We start from the raw sequence: 19,006 nt of genomic DNA on the forward strand, positions 1-19,006 counted from the left end.
AGATGCCCTTGAGGCGATGTGGAGCAGCCTTGGGACCATGCCGAATCACTGTGACTCTGCTGAAGATCCTTTTAATTAGCGCAGGGAAACAGTAGCTCGTTGATTGCTGCTGCTGCTTTTCTTGTTCCCCAGCACCGTCCTGCAGGAGATGTTGCAGGAGGCCGGGAGTTGTGCCTTTCCCCTCCCTCGTGCCCCTGGCAGGAGCGGCTGCAAGATGCCCTCGCTCCTTGCTCTTCAGATCTCATCCCGCGTCTGATAAGGAGGTTGGTTCCAGGCAGAAACACCCCGTACAGCTGCCATGGCTGTGCTCCAGTTAAAGTCTGATGCTATGGCTATTTTCTAGGGATGATGTAACCAGTTCCCTGGCTTTGACAATTTCCTTTTCTAGTCTTCAATCAGACGTTGCATAGAAAGGTTTCATAGGAGCAGTGGTGATTTGTTTTCTTTTTTGTGTTGGTGTGGGATGGATTTTTTGTTTGGTTGGGGGTTTTGTTTACTTTTAAAAGGGGATTTTTGTGCTTTTTCTGCTTCTCAGTCTTTACCATGGTTTTTTGTGCTACTGGACTGGCATAACAGAGCGGAGGCATCTTTTATTATAAATTTAAAATGTGTGTATTAAATAGATTTCTTATATTAGCTTTTACCAAAAGTGATTTCAGATTTCCAGCATGAAATTTTCTAATATGGACTTGCCCTAAACCAACAGCTTTATGAATGTGTAGATTAGGATAAAACCACATTTGCCTTAGGAAGAATTTGAGATGATATCCCTAAGTACTTTCTCTGATTTGTGTCAAGCACAGTACAGAATAAATATGTATTTTCCAGGAGAAATTCGTTGTATATGTGATGAAAGGCTGCATTTAATTTGCTGTGCATTTACAGAAGGGTGGCTTTTAAGCAGTGGTATGTGCTCTGTACTCTGTCAACTTGTACAAATAACTTAGAAGCTGAAAGTCTTTTAGAGTAAGGAAGAATCAGTCACAAAGCAATCATTCGTTTAATGAGCATAGCTACTTCTCCGACTTAAAGTAAAAGTGAATACAGCAAATAAACTTCAATCTACCAATGGAAATTGAGCCTGATGGCTGAATGTCTTTTTGCATAGAAATACCTGACAAGTGTTAGGGAGCAGCTAGTGCCTGCATTTCCCATGGCTTTGGAACGGCGTCTGTTTGCCCTAACCCGTCACCTTTTACCCTGCCATCAGATCACTGGGAACCCTGTTTAAAAGGTGCTGGTACGATGCAACCCCATGACAGCAGCTGCACGTTGGAGGGCTGCCGGCGGAGCCGTGCGCCCTGCGGTGCGTTAGGCAGAGCTGTGTGCCGGGAAAGCAGTGGGGACCAGCCTTCTCGTCCTCACCACAGCCCGTACAGCCCCCGTGGGATGCAGGACTGCATCTGCCTTTACACCTCTGTGTCTGCCTGCGTGTACATAGACACACAAATACTATTTGTGTATGTACAGCTGTATCTGGACACCTATATAGCAATATATGTCAACTTGCAAAGCTAGGCAGTTAATCCATCTTTCTTCCCCCAACAGCCATTTGGAAATCTCTCCAGACTCGGGTTTACTGCCTACCCAGCCCAAAGCTGGCATGCACAGCAGTGGCTAAAGCAGAGCTGGGCTGTGGTGATCCACACAGATGGGAGTGTACTGATGTGCCCAAGATGCTACTTGTTTTCAGCAAGCTTTAAACACTAGCTGGAAATCTGGTATATAAAAAAATATTTTAAAATTTGCACGTGAGAACAATGCCATGGGATTGGAGCCAGTACCCACTGCTACAAAATCCAGTGCCAGGTGAAGAAAGATAGGGCAAAAGAGAAAAGTAATTTGCAAATAATAAAAGGAATATGTATCTTTCCTGTTTCTCCACCTGTGCTCAGAGCCCACCAGACACAGCTGGCTGGATGGTTGGTGTATCACAAACAGCACAAAGGTAACATGGTGCTATAGCTTCTGGAGTACAGCCAGCTAAGTGAAATCATGGCCGTTAGCACCCTCTGGACACAGCCCAAAGGTTCCTCAGAGTTGTCTTGCAAACACTTCTTACCAGCTGATTTTTCTCTAGGACGGTAGGGGCAGTTGGGTCTGCCGTGCTGGGTGACCTGCACATGTCACTGTGGCAGCCGACTAGAAGCTAGAGCCATCTGAAAGCTTTGCCATCTCATTCTTCAGTGTGGATTTGGAGATAAAAGGGAAATAAACCCATTTTGGGCTGCTTCTGTTATTTAGCCTGACCAGGCATCGGTGCAGTCATCAGATCTACTACACGGATAGTGACAGAAACACTCTCTTCCCAGTGTGGCTACAGCAGACGCAAAGGTGTTTAGAATTAAAATTTGTGATGTAGATAGTAGCTGGATCCCAGAAGCTGAGTAGAGAGTTTGCAGCCAGAAATGTGAGTTTTGATCGTGCTCAGGCTTGTGTGGGTTGTCCAGCCCTTTTCCAGTTAAACTGGACATCATGCCACAGCTCACAGGGATTAGGTTTTGCTTGCGCAGGCGCACAAACTGACAAACAGTTGCGACCATTATTTGTACTCCATTCTGCAGGAAATACTTTGTTGAATATATAGTAGCTACGATTATATTTATATACAATATAAAAGGAATTACATACTGCAAATTGCAGGCAAGTAGGGTGATCGTGCTGTTGGGAACCTGGAGGCGCAGCACTCCTACACCCGCCCATCTTGCCTGTGTATGTGGCACATGCCTGTGGTCTGCAATGCCTTTTGTTTTTTTTAAAAAAATGTTTTTTTTTATTTAATGTTGATACTACGTATTTTTGGGAAATGCGGTTCAGTTCAAGGAGGTACGGGTATATAACACACAACATATCTCAGGCATAAAGTTAGGAACTTCAGGGATCTCTTGTGGGAGTTTTAATAGAGAGAAACGTCACTGAGAAAAAATTCCAGCAATGCAAAATTAGGTCCATTAAAAGCCTTGATTAATTCTGGGGCTTTTTTTTTTGGTTGTTTTTTGTTTTCCCCACAACTGTTCAAAGCTATGAGTTTAGTTGTATTTTAACAATGTAAGTATATGGGACAAACCTGAATAGATCCAGGTCTAATCATATTTACAAATATTTGTAAGTAACGAAAGTGACTTCGTATCTGTGTGCAAGATGTTATGTGTGAGATGAGGTACAACCTCAAGACAGTAATCAGTTCCGTAAAAGCTTTTAATAAACAGAAATGCCAATAGAAGAGTTTTTAGAAAAGTACAGAATAAAAGCAGAAAATATCTCTCCCCTATTAACCATTGGTATAAATCCCAAGATGTCTGGTTTTAACATTATAAATGGCAATCTTCACTCAATAGTTAATGGAAAATATCACAGTTAAAGCACAGCACTGCTGGTGTCTTAGAGAATACATGCATTAACTTTTCCTCATCTTTTCCCCCTTTTATAGCAAAGGCAAAAAATAATTTCCATGTTCCCAAAATTAATTATTAAAGGAGGCACCGAGAAATCAAATTACCACTAAAATCCAATTTTGTTACACTATATCTTAATGTCATAACTTTGATAAGAACATTTCACTATTTACTAGAGAGGAATGGATTTCAACCACACTGTGCTAGTTTAGTTTTGTTTTATTATTAATTATTTTATTTGATTATTCAGCTGAGATACCTGTTGACTGTAAATGATGAGTGGAAGTGTTTGCAAGCTGGTGTTAGCTCCTTGCTCATGTTGAAGGGTCTTGTGTCGACACATTTAATTCTGCAGTTATTTAATTCTGGAGTAACAGTTCTGTTGTTTTGCCTGCTATGAAAAGACTAGGAATGCTTTGACTTTCAGGGAATAATTTGAAAATGACGAGTGGGACAGAGCAATCTGGGGGTGGAAGTGTGGTTATTTTGTTAGGCTTGCAGCATGGGGGAGAGGGCATCCCATTAGCTCGGCACCTATAAGGACAGTAAAAAAGAAACTGTGGACATACTGTTGGGTATAAGAATAAGACTTTCAAAAATCTTTTTCTTTCAAATTGGCATATGAATATAGGGGAAAAAAACCCCACTACTTTGGCTGCAGTAATTTTTTTAATAGCGTAATCTCTATTCAGAATGCAACCTAGAAGGAAACACCCTGCAGACCAAGTCTATCAGAGGTGTGTGCTCTTTTATTTGGTAGAACAAAAATGGATCTGAGGTCAGTTGCCACTTCTCTGTCAGGTGCAGAGCCAATAACCACCTCTTGTGCTTGGTGGTTTCCAGCCACCGAGCAGCACCAGCATTCCTCCTCCTGACCTTACTCAAAAGTCTGTCTGTTCTGCAGATATTAATTACATCTGTGCACAGCATCTGATGGGATTTCTGACCCTATCTGTGACCTCTACACTGAGATTTATTTCTATTCCTAATGCAGCGGAAAATTAATATGATGCATTCTCTGGTAGCTCTATCGTTTCTGAGCTTATGGATTTAGAAACGTTGGAAAAATTATTTGTGGCTGTGAAAGTCATCACATGTACCACGGGAGAGGCACAATGCAGCATCTGTTGAATAAGATCTTGCATTAAAGTGGAGTTCTACCTGGAGAAGTGTGCATATAAAAATAACTCCACAGCAGTGGTTGTTTATTTTGATAGTGAATTTTAGTTATGATTTATGAAATAAAGAATGCCGCTCAGAAAACAGAGGAAGGTGCTGTTCATAACAAGTCTTTAGTAAGTAATACTTGAAGGTTTTTCTAGTTGCTGCCCTCCAAGCTTTCTAGGGAGGGCAGGTGTGCTTGTAGAGGCGAAGGAAGGCATTGTGATACCCAGCCACCCTGGCGAAGACTTTCAAGACATTTTGCACCTTGATTTTAAAAAACAAGTGAACCCACAGAGGTAGCAATGCCTTTTAAAGACTGAAAGACCAGGGTACAAGTAAATGTTAAATTGTTATAAACAACAGTTTTCTTAGCTTATGGAACTCAGACAGAGAGATATATATATGTGATGTTAGCTTCTGGAAACACAATTTTAAAACTTTTTTGTTGTTGTTGAGGTTAGTCAATCTATGTTTTGCTCATTCTAGTTAGAAGAGAGCTCAGTCCCTATGCAGGACCCTCTTCCTGAGGAGCCGGAGCCTTGACATGACCACATCCCAGTCTGCATAGGCACCTTCCAGGTGACGAGTCACTTCTGAGTCCGACGGGAAGCTTTGGCGACCATGAAGCACACGCCAGTTATCAAATGTCACTATGTCTCCTATAAAGAGATTGCATCAAGGTTTGATATTTGGTCTGTTGCAGACAGATAATGTGGAGGTGGATTTGTATCAATGCTGATGGAGCAATAATTTCAAGTAGCTTGGCTGGAGATGTACAGAAATGACACAGTAATTTTAATTCAGCTGTTCATGCTCAACCAGAGAGGGCAGGCCCCTTTCAACCTCTGCTGCTTTCCCTGTACAACCAGGAGTTAAAAAGCAGAGCGGTAGGGGAGCCCATACTGAGAAAAGCAGAGCATGAGGGGAAAGGCGACTACAGCGAATCCACAGGAAGGTTAAAAACAGTAAAAGCCAGTAGGATGGTTTTTATTTGATCTGCTGGCTACTCTTTGTGCTATACACATCCTGCATTACCGTCCCTGTTAAGAGAATTTTATGAGAACAAAGTCAAGCCACTGAAAGTTGGGAAATCACCTCATGAAGGCTAGCATGCCATTTTAATTCTTCTCCCTGGTGTGCCACCATTATGATAAATCTCTAATTAAATAACCTTATAGTCTTTCTTTCCTCCTCCCCCTCCCCTCTACCACCCTCTCGGTGTGTTAATTGATGGCATGGATAGTGCTAATGTAATGTGAGGTACTTTGTTTTACCATTTATTATGTGATCTTATAAATTATTTCATTGCGTGTTCCCAATGGAGAGATATTAATTTCCTGATAGACATTTTAAAGAAACTACCATCACCGTACACGCAGCAGTCAGATCTGCTAATGAATTTACTTTTTTAACATCTCTTGAGAGATGAGGGACCGTTCATATCTTAATTTTACAGCTAAGGAAGGAAAGAACAGAGATTAAGGCCGAAGTAGTTAAATATATGCACAGACTGACTTTTAAAGAGTAAAGGACATTTCTGGGGCATGTTTTATGTTCAAGAACACAGCCCTGTACAACTCCAGCTGAAGTTTAGAGCACTCTGTTCTTCTGCAAATCTGCCTCCAGATACCTTGCATAGGCCACCCAGAAAAAGTAGCAGAGCAGCAGTGCCCTTCGGCAATTCATCCAGCACGATGCTGGCATTTGGTGTCTAAGCAAAGACGATAACTAAATTCCCCCCGGCACTGTTCAGCTGCCTTCAGCGTTATGCATGTTACGCATCAGTATCATCCTGGAGATGCTGTGCAACTCCTGCAGCCATCAGGAAGGGGCCTCACTAACCAACTGAAGTGTCATGAAGGAATTGTTTGGCTTAATGGCTGTACTCTGCATCAAATGAAGCAGGGGGAAAAGTATGTGATCGTGTATCATGTAACGAACAGACACTGAGCTGGGATGGCCCAGCAGTCTTACACATGATTTCCCATCTGGGGTGCTATCGCTATGACAAGTTACAATTTCCTATGTGGTATGGGTAAGCGCTATTCTCCCCCACCTTTTTTTTTTCTTTCTCCTTTATACTGTAAGAATGGCAAAATAAATCTGTAATGTGAACATAAGGATGCAGTATGAAATAAAACAGGTGATGGAAGGACTGAGATTTCCTCTTGGTACCAGTGCTAACAATGCTCAAGTGTTTTGGCTGTTAGGAAAAACATGGGAAAATCATTGTGAGGAGAGGCAATTTACTGACCTGGTTTCAGCTTGTAAGTAAACTTGTGTTCTGCGCTGTTTAATAAATCATCAAATTCCTTTAGAGCTGCATAAAACGGCCTCACTTTTTCAGCCGGTATGTCAAACACCGTGTCTCTTGTTGCATTATTATAATTGATGCGAACTGCTTCACCCCTGGAATCCACGCTATGAAACACAGAAGGAAAGGGAATGTATTATGTCGTTAGTAAAACATGTTAAGATGGTTAAACAACAAATGAACTCTCCTGCTGGGATTTCAGTATATTTTTATAGTGAAATTCGGATTGGTATTGGGTTGGGTTTTGATAACTAGGAAAAGGGAGAATGCGGAGAAAGTGTAGGTGCTTAATGTGCTAAAAAAAATAATCTATTTTCTATACTCTTCAGCTGTAGAATCATCAATTTTTTCAGTTCAGCAGATTATGAAAACTTGTGTTTGATCTTTTCATAGTATATAGTTTTTAATCGGAACGCTTCAAATGATGACCTCTCTTTGCGTGATGCAAATGTGCATCTGCTGGAATTTAGGAACAGCCCCAGCTGCTGTTAACCTGTGGCAGCACCTAGAAGCTGCTCTGATTACCAGCACTTCTTGCTAGTGTGTGGCAAAACCGAATCAGGCAAGCGGTGGTACACAGCACAGAAGTCATACACTGGCAAAAAAACCCCGAACCCAACCAACCCAACCCCCCAGACCCCTCCAAATACCCGCAGACCAAGCTGAACCAGCCTTTCCCCACAAGGTGGCAGGAACAGACCTTCTCCTACCAACATGCGAGCCACCACACAACAGGGGATTTATTTTCCCATGGTGTTGAAACTACTCACTCTATAATCCTTTGTTTACATTGCACAGCAAAATCACAGAAGTCCACCCCTATATCTGTATAGTCTACAGCAGTAGAGGTCAGGATCTGATACGCCTGAGGGTTTTGTTTCTTCAGCATCCTGGATACGTGAAATCCATCGACGACTTGGCTTTCACCTCCTGCAGCCGTTTGCTTTATACAATGGAGAAACTGAACCTGGAAGGAGTTAACATCTTGTTACGAAACGAATTAGCTTGCATATTTAACAGTTCATTAGTATCGGTTCCCTCCTATCTGTGGTTCTGGGCTTTTGGGGTTGTTTTCCCATTTTTTTTCAGGGAAAGACTGAGTTCCCATTACTGCTGCTTCACAGCACCCTGCCACCACTGTCCCAAAGGCAGAAAATTAATGTTCATAAACTGCATCCCGGCTGGGACGCCTTCAAATGCTTGCAGCCTGCGGGTCAGCTGCTGGGCCTGGGGCTCGCTTCTTTCCTTCGAGTCCCTCTTTGTGCCAGTAACAGCATTTTAACCACATTTCAGTCTCATCTCACCAAGGAGGATCGTCTTGAGGAAACAAAACCTGCTGTGAATTATCTGCTCACAGAGGGGAATAGGTGGGGCTGTTACAGGAGGCAACGGGCCCGGTGTCTCTGTGCCCAGGTAGGGTTAAGAAAGTTTCATTCCACTTCACAGCAAACTTGCCCAGGTGTAAGACGGGGCAGAAAGCCTGAATTGGGCTCTTGGTGGCACCGGTGTCAATCTGAGACGCTGACACGGCGGTAAAGCTGCCTGCGGCATCAGTCCAGCATCACGCAAAGCGTGACCGTTCATCTTAGCCACACCACACAAAACACTGAGCATTCACCTCTCCCTTCTGTGATGGTGAATTATTTCGGAGACCACTAGGAGGAGGGAAAAAGACAAACCCCAATAAAAAAAACCACTGGAAGAGAAAGGAGCAGAGAACAGGGCTCGTCCCAGAGCCCCCCACCCACTGGATCTGCAGACCCTGAAGATGATGACGAGGGGGGAAACTGATTGAACCGACAGTGTAGAAGGGCAGCTTGTTTGGAAAGGACATCAGCGACTTTATTTGTGTGATGAAGCAGCTTCCCGCCCTCCCTTGTGCTCCTTTTGGCCAACAAGCTGTGGGGATGACTGGGGGCTCCCGCTGAAGGGAGCAGGAGGCAACAAGCTCTTTGCTTTTGCGGGTGCGTCGCGCAGGGTGGGCACAGCCTGGCACTGCCAACCAGGGCGGCCGTGCCCTACATCATGGTCAGCGACGCTGGAAAAGTTGAAAGGGAGAATTTAGTGCAAATGAGAATTTAGTTTTACATTCTAGAGAGCTCATGTTTCTGCTAGATCTAACAGTCAGTTGTGGTTTGCTTGAGGTTTTTGTTTTCAACAGGACACCTCCTAGAAAAATAGTTGCCAGATGAAAACCTAGGAAATCTAAAAAATACTTTTACGGAACAGTTCTGAAACTAATCATCGTCTGTTCCAAACCATTTCTTCACATACTTGTCATAAATATGTCTTAAGAATTCAACTATTGTGTAATAACTAGATAAATAAAGAAAACTACACGTTCAGGACAATGTTAAAAAATAATTCAATGTGCTTTAATACTTTTATTTCTTACAAACATTTCTTGAATGAGAAAGGTTACGCTCTTTTTCTAACGTTCCATAGCAGTGTGAGGTTTGGCACGGACAAGACAGTGAGCTAAAAGCCCTGTTCCATTCTTACTCCGCGCTAACAAACAGGATGCTAGTGTGAAGTATTTGGTACTCGCGGATAACTCACGGTGGCTTTTGGTTTGATGATAGAAACAACTGATACAAAGTACTCCACAACATTAGAAAGGGAAGGTTTACGGGTGCAAACTTTTCCAGGGTTATCTTTGTTCCTTTGTACGTGTCCCTACTACTTTCCAGTTCTCTGCTGAGTTATGTGGCTTAGACTCTGATATGACAGGGACAAGGTGAAAACTTTTTTCTCTGGTGGTTGCCAAGCTTTACGGAATGCGCCGCTTTTTTTTTTGTCTAGTATGAAAGGGTAAATAAGTGTCTAACTTGAATCAATTCACAGAAAACAGAATATAGCATCTTATTCATATTTCCTCTAGTAAGGTCCCCTTTTAAGGTGAACAGACGAGTCCTAAAATGTCACCACTTGACTATAGCATTTAGACACCTAGCTTTTTTAATATAATGAAAACAGTACCAAAAGCACCTACAGGACCCTGATGTTCTCTTGTGTGGTAAAATTCTTGATATTTTGTGACTTTCATTTAAAAATTATGGGCTACATAATGGACTTGTTATGCAGAACTTGCATCATAATGTGTATCTTGCATACCCATGTGTATGTAGGTCGTTACAGGCAGATTAGTATTTTGTTATTTTCGCATTGCTCTTTTAAGACCCAATCCCGTCACTGCACGCTAACCGTATTCCGTGCTATAAGAACATTTCCTTCTCCCTCTTGTGTTGTCAGTGGATTTGCCTTACCCCAGGTGGATGCTGCAGAACAGGGTAATCAGTGTGAAAACACAGTTTCCCGGTGGTGTAAGCGACGTTGTTAGCATCTGCTTTGTCCTGCACTTGCCAAGTTGGTCTTTGCAATGAAAGGGAAAAGAGAAAACTTGTTAGAACAGCCAGCCAGCATGCCAGACAGTGCACACTGGATCCATGAGATCGTGGTCATTCCATCTTTGAACATGAAAATATTGTAAAATTATAAGGAAATAATGATTTAACAGTGTCTCCCCACCCCAGCACAGAAGGCTCGTTTTGGCAGTCCTAGATTCAAGCTAGAAACTGGTGTGCCAAGGGACGTCTGGCCCCAATGTAACATCTATAACGATGGATTTCCAGTGGCCATTTGTTTTGGTACATAGCGTCTGTCTTGAAATTTGACAAAATTCAGTAAGAAAGTACACTGACAAAAAAAAAAAAAAAAAAAAAAAAAAAGGTCTTATTTCTATGACAAAGACGTGAATACCTCATGTTGCAGCAGAATCAAAATCTGTTCCGAGTGACACACTGTGCAGGGGAATTTCAGACCAAGAACCGCACGTTTTGTTTGCACAGAGTTCACGCGGCCGAGGATGGTCCGCAGCAGATGCTGTGTTATGTCCATGTTACTGACCCAGACATTTGTCTGGAAAAGTCTTAAGTCACCATACACAGCCCGTGTAATCACAGGAGCACAAGTGGTTTAAAAAAAAATACAAAACTCATTTTCCCTTGTCAAATACTACAGACCAAATATATTATGTTTCGGATGGTGTGTCTCTTGCATTACTTCTTATGAATAGTTTTTTTTAAAAATAGGCTAAAGAACATGCAGACAAAAATTATTTAGATATATTATATAAACACTTTTGTTCTAGGAGCGGTATTTAGAATAGAAACAACGTAAAATGCTAAAATGAAATTTCTGAAAATGCTGGGGGGAAGCCCCCTCGCATATGATTTGCAAATGTGTTTAACTGCCTGAGAGAAATAATTTTTATGACTTGGTACAGCACATATTCCTCAGTACATGACTTCAGTACTCAAGTATGATAATTTCAGCCACACTTCCACAGTTCTCAGTTTTACAGCCGAAAAATAGCCCATTATATCATCCTCATCATTAGTACTGAAGGTAGGTAGGTTCACTATATCTTTAATTTAAAAGGCTCGGCTGTCACTTGATGGTTCTAGAAGAATTTAACCCATTTTAATGGTCACATTATATGTAATACAGTTTCTGGAATGGTAGTATTTTATAAAACCATTGTAAGGTTTTGGCAAAGCGGTCGGTGCTTTTGTGCTGTTAGGCTTTGAGAGGGGCGCTGCACCCGGGAACCTTCCTGCCAGGCAAGGAGCTTCGCTCGGAGCTCCAGTTACTGGCCTGGGGGCAGCGATGCTAACAGAGAACTCAGCACCGAATGTGGAAAAAAACAGCCTTGCCTTGGCAAAGTCTCAGCTGAGCTGGAGTATCAAGTCAGACACAGGGAGGGAGCACGAGAAGGAAGAAAATGTGGGTGATGTCAGAGGACTCCTGGCCTTAGGGGGAGCAGAGTGGGGCGGAATGGTTTATGGTTCAGTAATTAGAGGCAGGTTTCAACATCAGTTTCTCAGGCCGGTTGACAGAGGAGGAAATTTGGCACCAGGCAGGCGTAGTAATTTTTTGCATGAAGTGACAAAGTGGGCTCAGCCTCCCTGAGCAGAAAACTGGCCCATCTGTTAGATCCACCGTCTTGCAAACCCACCACACTAGGAACTGAAGCCATGCTCGAATCATGTCTTGCACTTCATTAAAAACCTAAGCTTCATTCATAAGAGATTTGGGACCCGTGTCCTTGCCTGGGAGGTGCAGATGGTTTGGCAATTCCAGTGGGAGCACTGGGGAAGCCCTTTGTGCCACCCCAAGCCCTGGACAAGGCTTCAGGACCGGGAAGGAGCACAAGTCTAGGGTGAGAGAAGTCGAGCAATGAATTGTGTATGACAGGAGACTTCGTTCATGGAGTTGTGCCTCCATAATGTAAAAGAAAAGGTTAATTTAAAAGTGTGGAACCTCTTGACATTCTTATATGGCTGATACAGTGAATGTGTCTGCTTTTTAAAGTAATGACATTTTAGGTAGCATGTAGCAAACAGACGCCTAGAGAAGAAAAAAGGCTTTTGTTGTTTCCATGTGTCAGGGTTACATTCGTTACAGGTACATTTCAGTTTAAAATTCATGGCCCTGTTGAGGTAATGTTTTATTTGGCAAGCTTGCCAATTCCGAATTTATCCTTTTATTTCTAATATTCGGTAGGCATTGTATCTGGCTGCTAGTGAAATAGCAAGGGGATTACCCAAAGTTATTTTATTACAGTTGTAAAACCCACCTCAGAATTGGATGCCAGTAAGAAATGAACTTCTGTTTTAGAGCTGAAGACATGGACTGTAAAATGCTGCTCTAAGTCTGTTATTAAGACTGAAAACTCAGTGGAGTTTCTGCTACTGCAAGAAATATTTAAGAGCAACACGACCAGGCACTACAATAACTACAGCTAAAAATCAAACAGGTTAAATTAGAAGAAAAGATGCTACAGGGAAAGAGTTTTTTTCTTCTCTGTAATGTTTTTAGGCTGAGTTCCAGCTATACATAGTAAAAAAAAAAAAAAAGAAACCAACAAACTTTGTTCCTTATAAAACAGCCCCACCAAATATCCAAAATGAAGCCAAAAGCATTGAAGTCTTTTTTTGAGACTTCATGTGATGAATTACACATTTAACAAACACTGGTTATTAGGCTGTTTGAATACAGTTCTCTAACCATTTTCTGATACGTTTAGCATGTTACCACTTCACACACATCTGTACTGCACCATTTGAAACTAGTTTTGGCACTTTATCTTTTAAAAATACTTTATGAATGATTTCTTAAACCACTACACATAACAACTCAAAGTTTACACACGAATCTGCTTGTATTTTCCAATGTTTTAGGATTTGCTCCCTTTTTCCCCCCACCCTGAGCAGAGCACTTAGGGAAAAAAAACATGGTCTAAAGGGTCATTTATAATATATTTCAAAGCAGTAATCATTAACATCACCAGTATGGTGGTTAGATTAGCTACACGTTGCTGAAGAGGTCAGGCTGCAAACGTGTGCCTCTGCACATGTGCATGGGCCCAGGGAGGAAGGAGACTCGATAGCCATGCAGCAAAATGGAGATGGTGTAGTATTTTGCAACCCAACTTTCTGTGCACAGCCCTTGCCATTAAAGAAACTCCTCTAAAAGAGAGATAAAAAAATAAACCAACAACTCCTCACAATGCACAGAGAGCTCAACGCTTGGAAGCAGCGTTTTGCTAGCAAAGCGCCCACACGCAGCAAGTGACACTTGCTTTTGTAAAGTGTTTCCCATAGACTTCATCCAATCTGAAGAACTCAGTGACAGGGGCAGGCAGTATCCTTCTAATGACTTGTATGAGCTTTGGGTCAAGGTTTATCTATTTCGGTAACAAACTCATCTTGCACACCTCCTCGGCAGGCCAGCTGTGCTGTATGGTGCTGGCAGCTTGCCCCTGTGCTGCCGTGTGAGTTGGTATGCTTTTGGTGTAGCCTTAGCAGAGGCATCCTCACAGTGCGTCCTGGAGACAGCTACACCCTTTGTGACCTCTGAACGGGTGAGGTGAAAGCTGGGATGTAGGGAATAGCACACCCACCCCACATCATCCCTCAGCTCGGCTCTGAACTCCGGAGCAGGCTGCCTGTGTGCGTACAGTTACTTTCTCTCCTTGCAAGTTGGCAACATTCTGAAAAAGAAAGTGCGTTCAACACTTTAGGTTCTCCCCCTAAAAATCTTGGCTCTGCTAACAGGCACATTGTCTCTCACACACCCTACCCCCTTTACCACCGTGCCTTTCCTTTAGCGCTGGAGCATCCACTCTGCTCCCAGAGCCAGACCATATGCCACATGTTGGCTTCACCTGGTGGCAGCTGCATTTTGTTTCTTGAAATCCAGACTAGTCTGCAAAACTGGTCTTTGGATGTCAGGCTATCTTGGACCTTAATTTCTTCAGATTTTAATATTGCAAAATCAATCTAATCAGACACAGAAATGTAATTAGCAACTGTCAAATGACAAACTGTCAAATGATCTACCCATGGTGGCTCAATTGGGATGGTGTAAGACTTCAAGGCTTTCAATTACTGAAATTATTAGTTCAAAAATTATTTGTTTAAAAGCAAATAGAAAAAAACCCAAAACTGAACTGGATATTCCAACCATGTTTTCCTTTAAATGCAGAACTTGTAATGAATTTGAAAATTTCCCTAACATTGAAACTCTCTTTCTGCAGCCTAGTAAGTCCAGGAATTAGCAAATATGTTTTGGAAAAGCAAAGAAAATGATAACATTTTATCATTCCTTTATTGTGAACCCTAACAGTTAAGGAAAATAAAAAATAAGGTTTAATCAACGCCAATAGTGAAGTTGGTTTAAACAGTGAAAGAAGCTCTAACCATTACTTGCTCAAATGGTGTGGACCAAGGTCACGTTTCAACCTTGATCTTGTATGGAACATTAATGGGTGGGAGTTTCTTTGTAGGATGTATTAAAACACATTTAAATATATATCTATCTCTATCTCAAACACTCAGAATTTATCCTGACAAATTACCTCTATTGAAACCATCTTTAAAGAGAGTAAACATTAATTCAAGCTGACTTTAAATAAGGTGAAGCATTTAATAATCTTTACTGATTATAACTGTATTAGGGAAAAGTCAGTGAGTGGTAAGACTAAGGTTTTTTTAATTAGAAAAAAACCCACAACATTCTGATGACACACCTGATAAACTGGCAAGTCTCCCTAGGGCAGCCTAAATCTCATTAGCTGAACTCGGACAAGGACAGTATATCCTCACTGTTAATGCACATTTATATAGTAAGGGACTTTTCAGTCTCTCAAACAGCAGAGTTATCACAAACTGGGTGCTGCAGACAGTTTCAGACTGGTGGCTGGCATTTCAAACAGCAAGGATGGTTAGGAGCTGAGGCAGGGGGCCAGGCAGGGTGGTAGATGTTTCTTTAATCTTACAATGGTGCCGAGTTCAATATAAGACATTTTCGAATTGCCTTAGTGACAGACATGGTACAGGGCACAGCAGATGGACAACAGGTGAAACACAGTGGGCTGCCATGTCAAGAACATTAGTCTAGATAATGTTATAGATAGAAGATTTAGAGATCATTTCCAGTTTTAGAATCTAGGAACTACTTCTAGATCCAGCTCTCAGTCCCTGGAACTTAGGAAAGCCACTAAAGGTTCTGTTGTAACCTAAGCACAAATTCATGGTGCATGTCAAAGGTCCTGTATGGTGGTGGTGGGGTTATTGGTATTGATTTTTAAGGGGTTTTGGGTTGTTGTTTAGTTGGTTGGTTTGGCTTTCCTAACTCAAAATGCTTGTGCAGCTGTCTGGATACAAACAGAACAAATGTTTCATCCTCTAGATACAGAGGAAATCTGTGAAACACCCTCAGATACAATCAGGATCGGATATCCCTAAGAATCTCCTTGTATCTGTTATTAGGATCATGTCAAAACAGAAATAGAAAGCAGTAGTATTTTCATAACGATGAAAGTTTAAAATAGGCTGCCAAATGTAGAAGTGCTTGACATTAAGAATGCTTTTTTTAACATTAGAAAAAATATCCTAGCACTGGATGAGGTTTTTGAGTCAAGCAGGGGGTTCTGTTCCCATTTATTTCAGTAGGATTAACCTGACTGCATCGCAATTAATGTTGAAAACCACTTTTCCTTCTGGCACAGTAAACAGAAAGAGGAAACCACACCTTAGTGAAAGTGTATTATCTTAACTACCCTAGTACATTTATGTGTTACTCCCTTTAAAGCTTTGCAAATATTTATTATGGCTGCTGGAAATGGCAAAAAAAGCTTCATAATATTAACATTATAAAAAATTCCATCCTGTCCTCTTGGAAGACAATAAAAAAAATTAATTAAAAATGCCAGTCTCACAGGCTGTTCTACATGCTATGAGTTCACTTCAGTTTCTGCCAATTTCTGAAAAATTTCTTGAGGCAGCTTTCCTGATTTGAAGCGGGGGGACTGAAATTCTGCACAAACCAGTTGACTTTCAACATAAATGAAACAAAAGTGAAGGACTGTTCAGAAGCAACTTATACACTGCTAGACATTGCTAGTATATCAGAATAGTAATTTCTCTGCCTCTTGGAAATTGTTTACTAAATCTAAAAACCGGCAGCATCACTGACGTCTTTTCCCATAGCTGATGATGGAGAAATACTTGCAAAATGAATATGTAACAGTAAGACTTAATAATCATAGGTTGAAAAAGGGACCTTTTGTTCACCTTCCCTTCGTCTCATAATTAACATTCTGAGTTAATGTATTTTTCGTGGTGTCACGGTGCTGCTTTGTACCTCACCTGCATTACGTGTGCCAGCAGGGATCGTATGTGCCTCCACGCAGGAGTGTGCAGGGGCAGATCTTTCCTCCTGACTTGCAGTCTCGAGGGACTGTGGTATTTCTGGCAAAGGTTGAAATTTTTTTCCCACTTCCATTTATTTAAGCTTTTTTTTTTTTTTTTTTTTTTTTAAGGCAAGGGAGAAGCCCCTGGTTATTGCCCACGTGGTTTGTTAGCTTATTCTCTGAACTGGAGGTAAAATCCAAGTGAAGGAGAACTCTTGCCATAATTTTTATTATCTTTTTCTGTTACAGGGGAGAAGGGACCTTTACAGAGAGTGAGGGACAGTGCAATACGTTAGCTATGACACTGCTCCTTTGCTTAGCTAGATGGAGGTCACTGCCTCAGCTTAGCAAGATGTGAGCTACCATCATCATTTGCTTACTCGCCTAGTAGGTGCTTGAGGAGGCAGGCGTTCATTTATCACCTCTGGGCATCAAAATGATGATTTACAGGTTCCTGCTTGCACTGCTGCAGGCTGAGCTCTTCCTTTTGCAAAAAGGAAAGCAGTTGAAAGCAGTGAAACAGGTACTCTGACCATCTTCTTGGTGATGTGAGACACAACGTCATCACCTAAGTATTACCTATTTCCACGACTCAAACTCAGGCTAAGAGAAAGTTTCAGTACAGATAGATTCCAATGTTCAGAAGGGGACTGGATTAGGGATTTTTGATTTTGTTCTGTGGTATATGTAAGTAGCTTTTTTGTGATTATCTTTTATTTGATGTAATCTGTTTTCAGGCATTTTTCCTTCTCTCGGCAGTTAGTATTATTGCTGCTTTTCTTCACATACCCTACCTGTGACAGCAAAGCAGTTCTCTCACACAGAATATTAATTGATGCCATATTTTGTAACACACAAAGTAAAAAAATCACCTTGCTTTATGAAATTAATCCACAAAACAGGTCCAGCAAGCTGAATTGAAGTACATTAGCGGTGATTCCATAGCCAGCAAAGCACAGATATTAAAACCCAAACTCACCCATAGAAGGTAAGACGCAGGAACCCGATCCTGTGGCCAAGTTTAACCAACTCTCCCTGCCTGGCAGCAGCTCCCGTGAGCAGCACGATCCCGACTCTTTTCAGGGTGCACAGCCACTTGTATGTGCTTTCGTCGTTGTACATGACTTCTTCAAAAGGCAGTTTGGGAAGCTGCAGGTCTGAGCCCCAGTGCTGGCATTCTGAAAGGGAAAAGCACAGGGAAGCACGTGCTGAAGCTGGTTTAGCACCGAAGCTCAGGGCACAGGTGGAGGGTGGAGGGGGTGGGATTTACACACAGTTGTGAATCCACCCCCAACCCCGTGGTCAGAGGCACCTGGGACTGGGTCCTGAGGCTGCGCCGAGAACCAGCAGTCGGTATCGTGAAGTTCAGCAAAGCGTCGTAGTCAAATCTTAACCTGGAAGCTGAAGGAAAGACCATTTGAAAGGGAGATTTTTGTTAACTACATTAGAAACGTGCATATTCATTTTTCTGTCTTTAGCAGTGAACCACAAGAGTGAAATTTTGAAACTAAGACTGTTTTTGAATGTTTCTTGTCTAGGATATAAAATACCATGGAGCACCGCGACATCTCCCCCAGACGTGTCACTGTATGGACATATAACAACTAGAAGATTATATTCCTGATGAAGGAACAGGAGAAGACGCACCAGTATAACGGCTTAGAAGCAGAGTAACTACATGAATTGCAAAAATGTATGTTTTGCAATTTTTAAAATTTGAAAAAAGCAAACTGCAAAAATTTTCTGTTGTAGATTTGTCTTCATCAGATCATATTCTGTTATATTAAACTTTGCAGGATGGTGTTAATCCTTGTCTATCTGCATATTATTTTTTTTTGTGAGCTTTTGACTTATTTCTGGAAGATGCAAAGACGTTAATAAAACCTGAGCGCTGCCAGAAGGTAAAGAAAATGATGGAGTGATTGTGTGATGAGCAAGAAATTATGTCATGCCCGATCTCGGACAAAATTATTTATAGGAGCGTACGACTGTGGAATAGCGGTAAAGCAGCCACACCATAACCGGCCCCTAAACAGCCCCTGTGCAGGAGGAACCCCAGGGCCGCTGCTGGGAGCAGGCACCGACCTGCAGAAGGAAACTGCCCCCCAGCGCTTCCCTTCTGCCCCCCCCGAGCAGCGCCGGCAGGGAAATGGGGGCAGCGGCAAGGGAGAGGCCGGGCAGCCTCGTCCTGCAGGGGTGTCCCCCCGCCCAGCTGGGGGCAGCTGGGCCGGCCTGTGAGTGGGTCCCTGCCGCGAGTGGGTCCCTGCCCCTGAGTGGATCCCTGCTGTGAGAGGGTCCCTGCTGTGAGTGGGTCCCTGCCCCTGAGTGGGTCCCTGCCCCTGAGTGGGTCCCTGCCTGCAGCTGTACCTGCACCTT

At 42.3% G+C, this 19,006-nt stretch overlaps 1 protein-coding gene across 3 annotated transcripts in view; it reads right to left on the reverse strand.

The window, feature by feature from the left end:
* Positions 1–3,180: 3,180 nt before the first annotated feature.
* The window catches only part of BBOX1 (gamma-butyrobetaine hydroxylase 1), a 38,983-nt gene continuing 23,157 nt past the window's right edge, over positions 3,181–19,006 (reverse strand). For 2 of the 3 annotated variants that reach the window (XM_040608041.1, XM_040608042.1), the window contains 5 exons: positions 17,610–17,808; positions 10,140–10,245; positions 7,644–7,840; positions 6,814–6,980; positions 3,181–5,218 (listed from right to left, as the gene is read on the reverse strand). In XM_040608041.1, coding sequence (XP_040463975.1) covers positions 5,058–5,218; positions 6,814–6,980; positions 7,644–7,840; positions 10,140–10,245; positions 17,610–17,808 — 830 coding nt within the window. In that variant the 3' untranslated portion in view covers positions 3,181–5,057. The remainder of the gene's footprint in view (positions 5,219–6,813; positions 6,981–7,643; positions 7,841–10,139; positions 10,246–17,609; positions 17,809–19,006) is intronic. The other variant, XM_040608043.1, reaches the window with a different exon arrangement.

This window comes from Falco naumanni, chromosome 10 (genome assembly GCF_017639655.2).
Source record: "Falco naumanni isolate bFalNau1 chromosome 10, bFalNau1.pat, whole genome shotgun sequence".
Lineage (NCBI taxonomy): Eukaryota > Metazoa > Chordata > Aves > Falconiformes > Falconidae > Falco > Falco naumanni.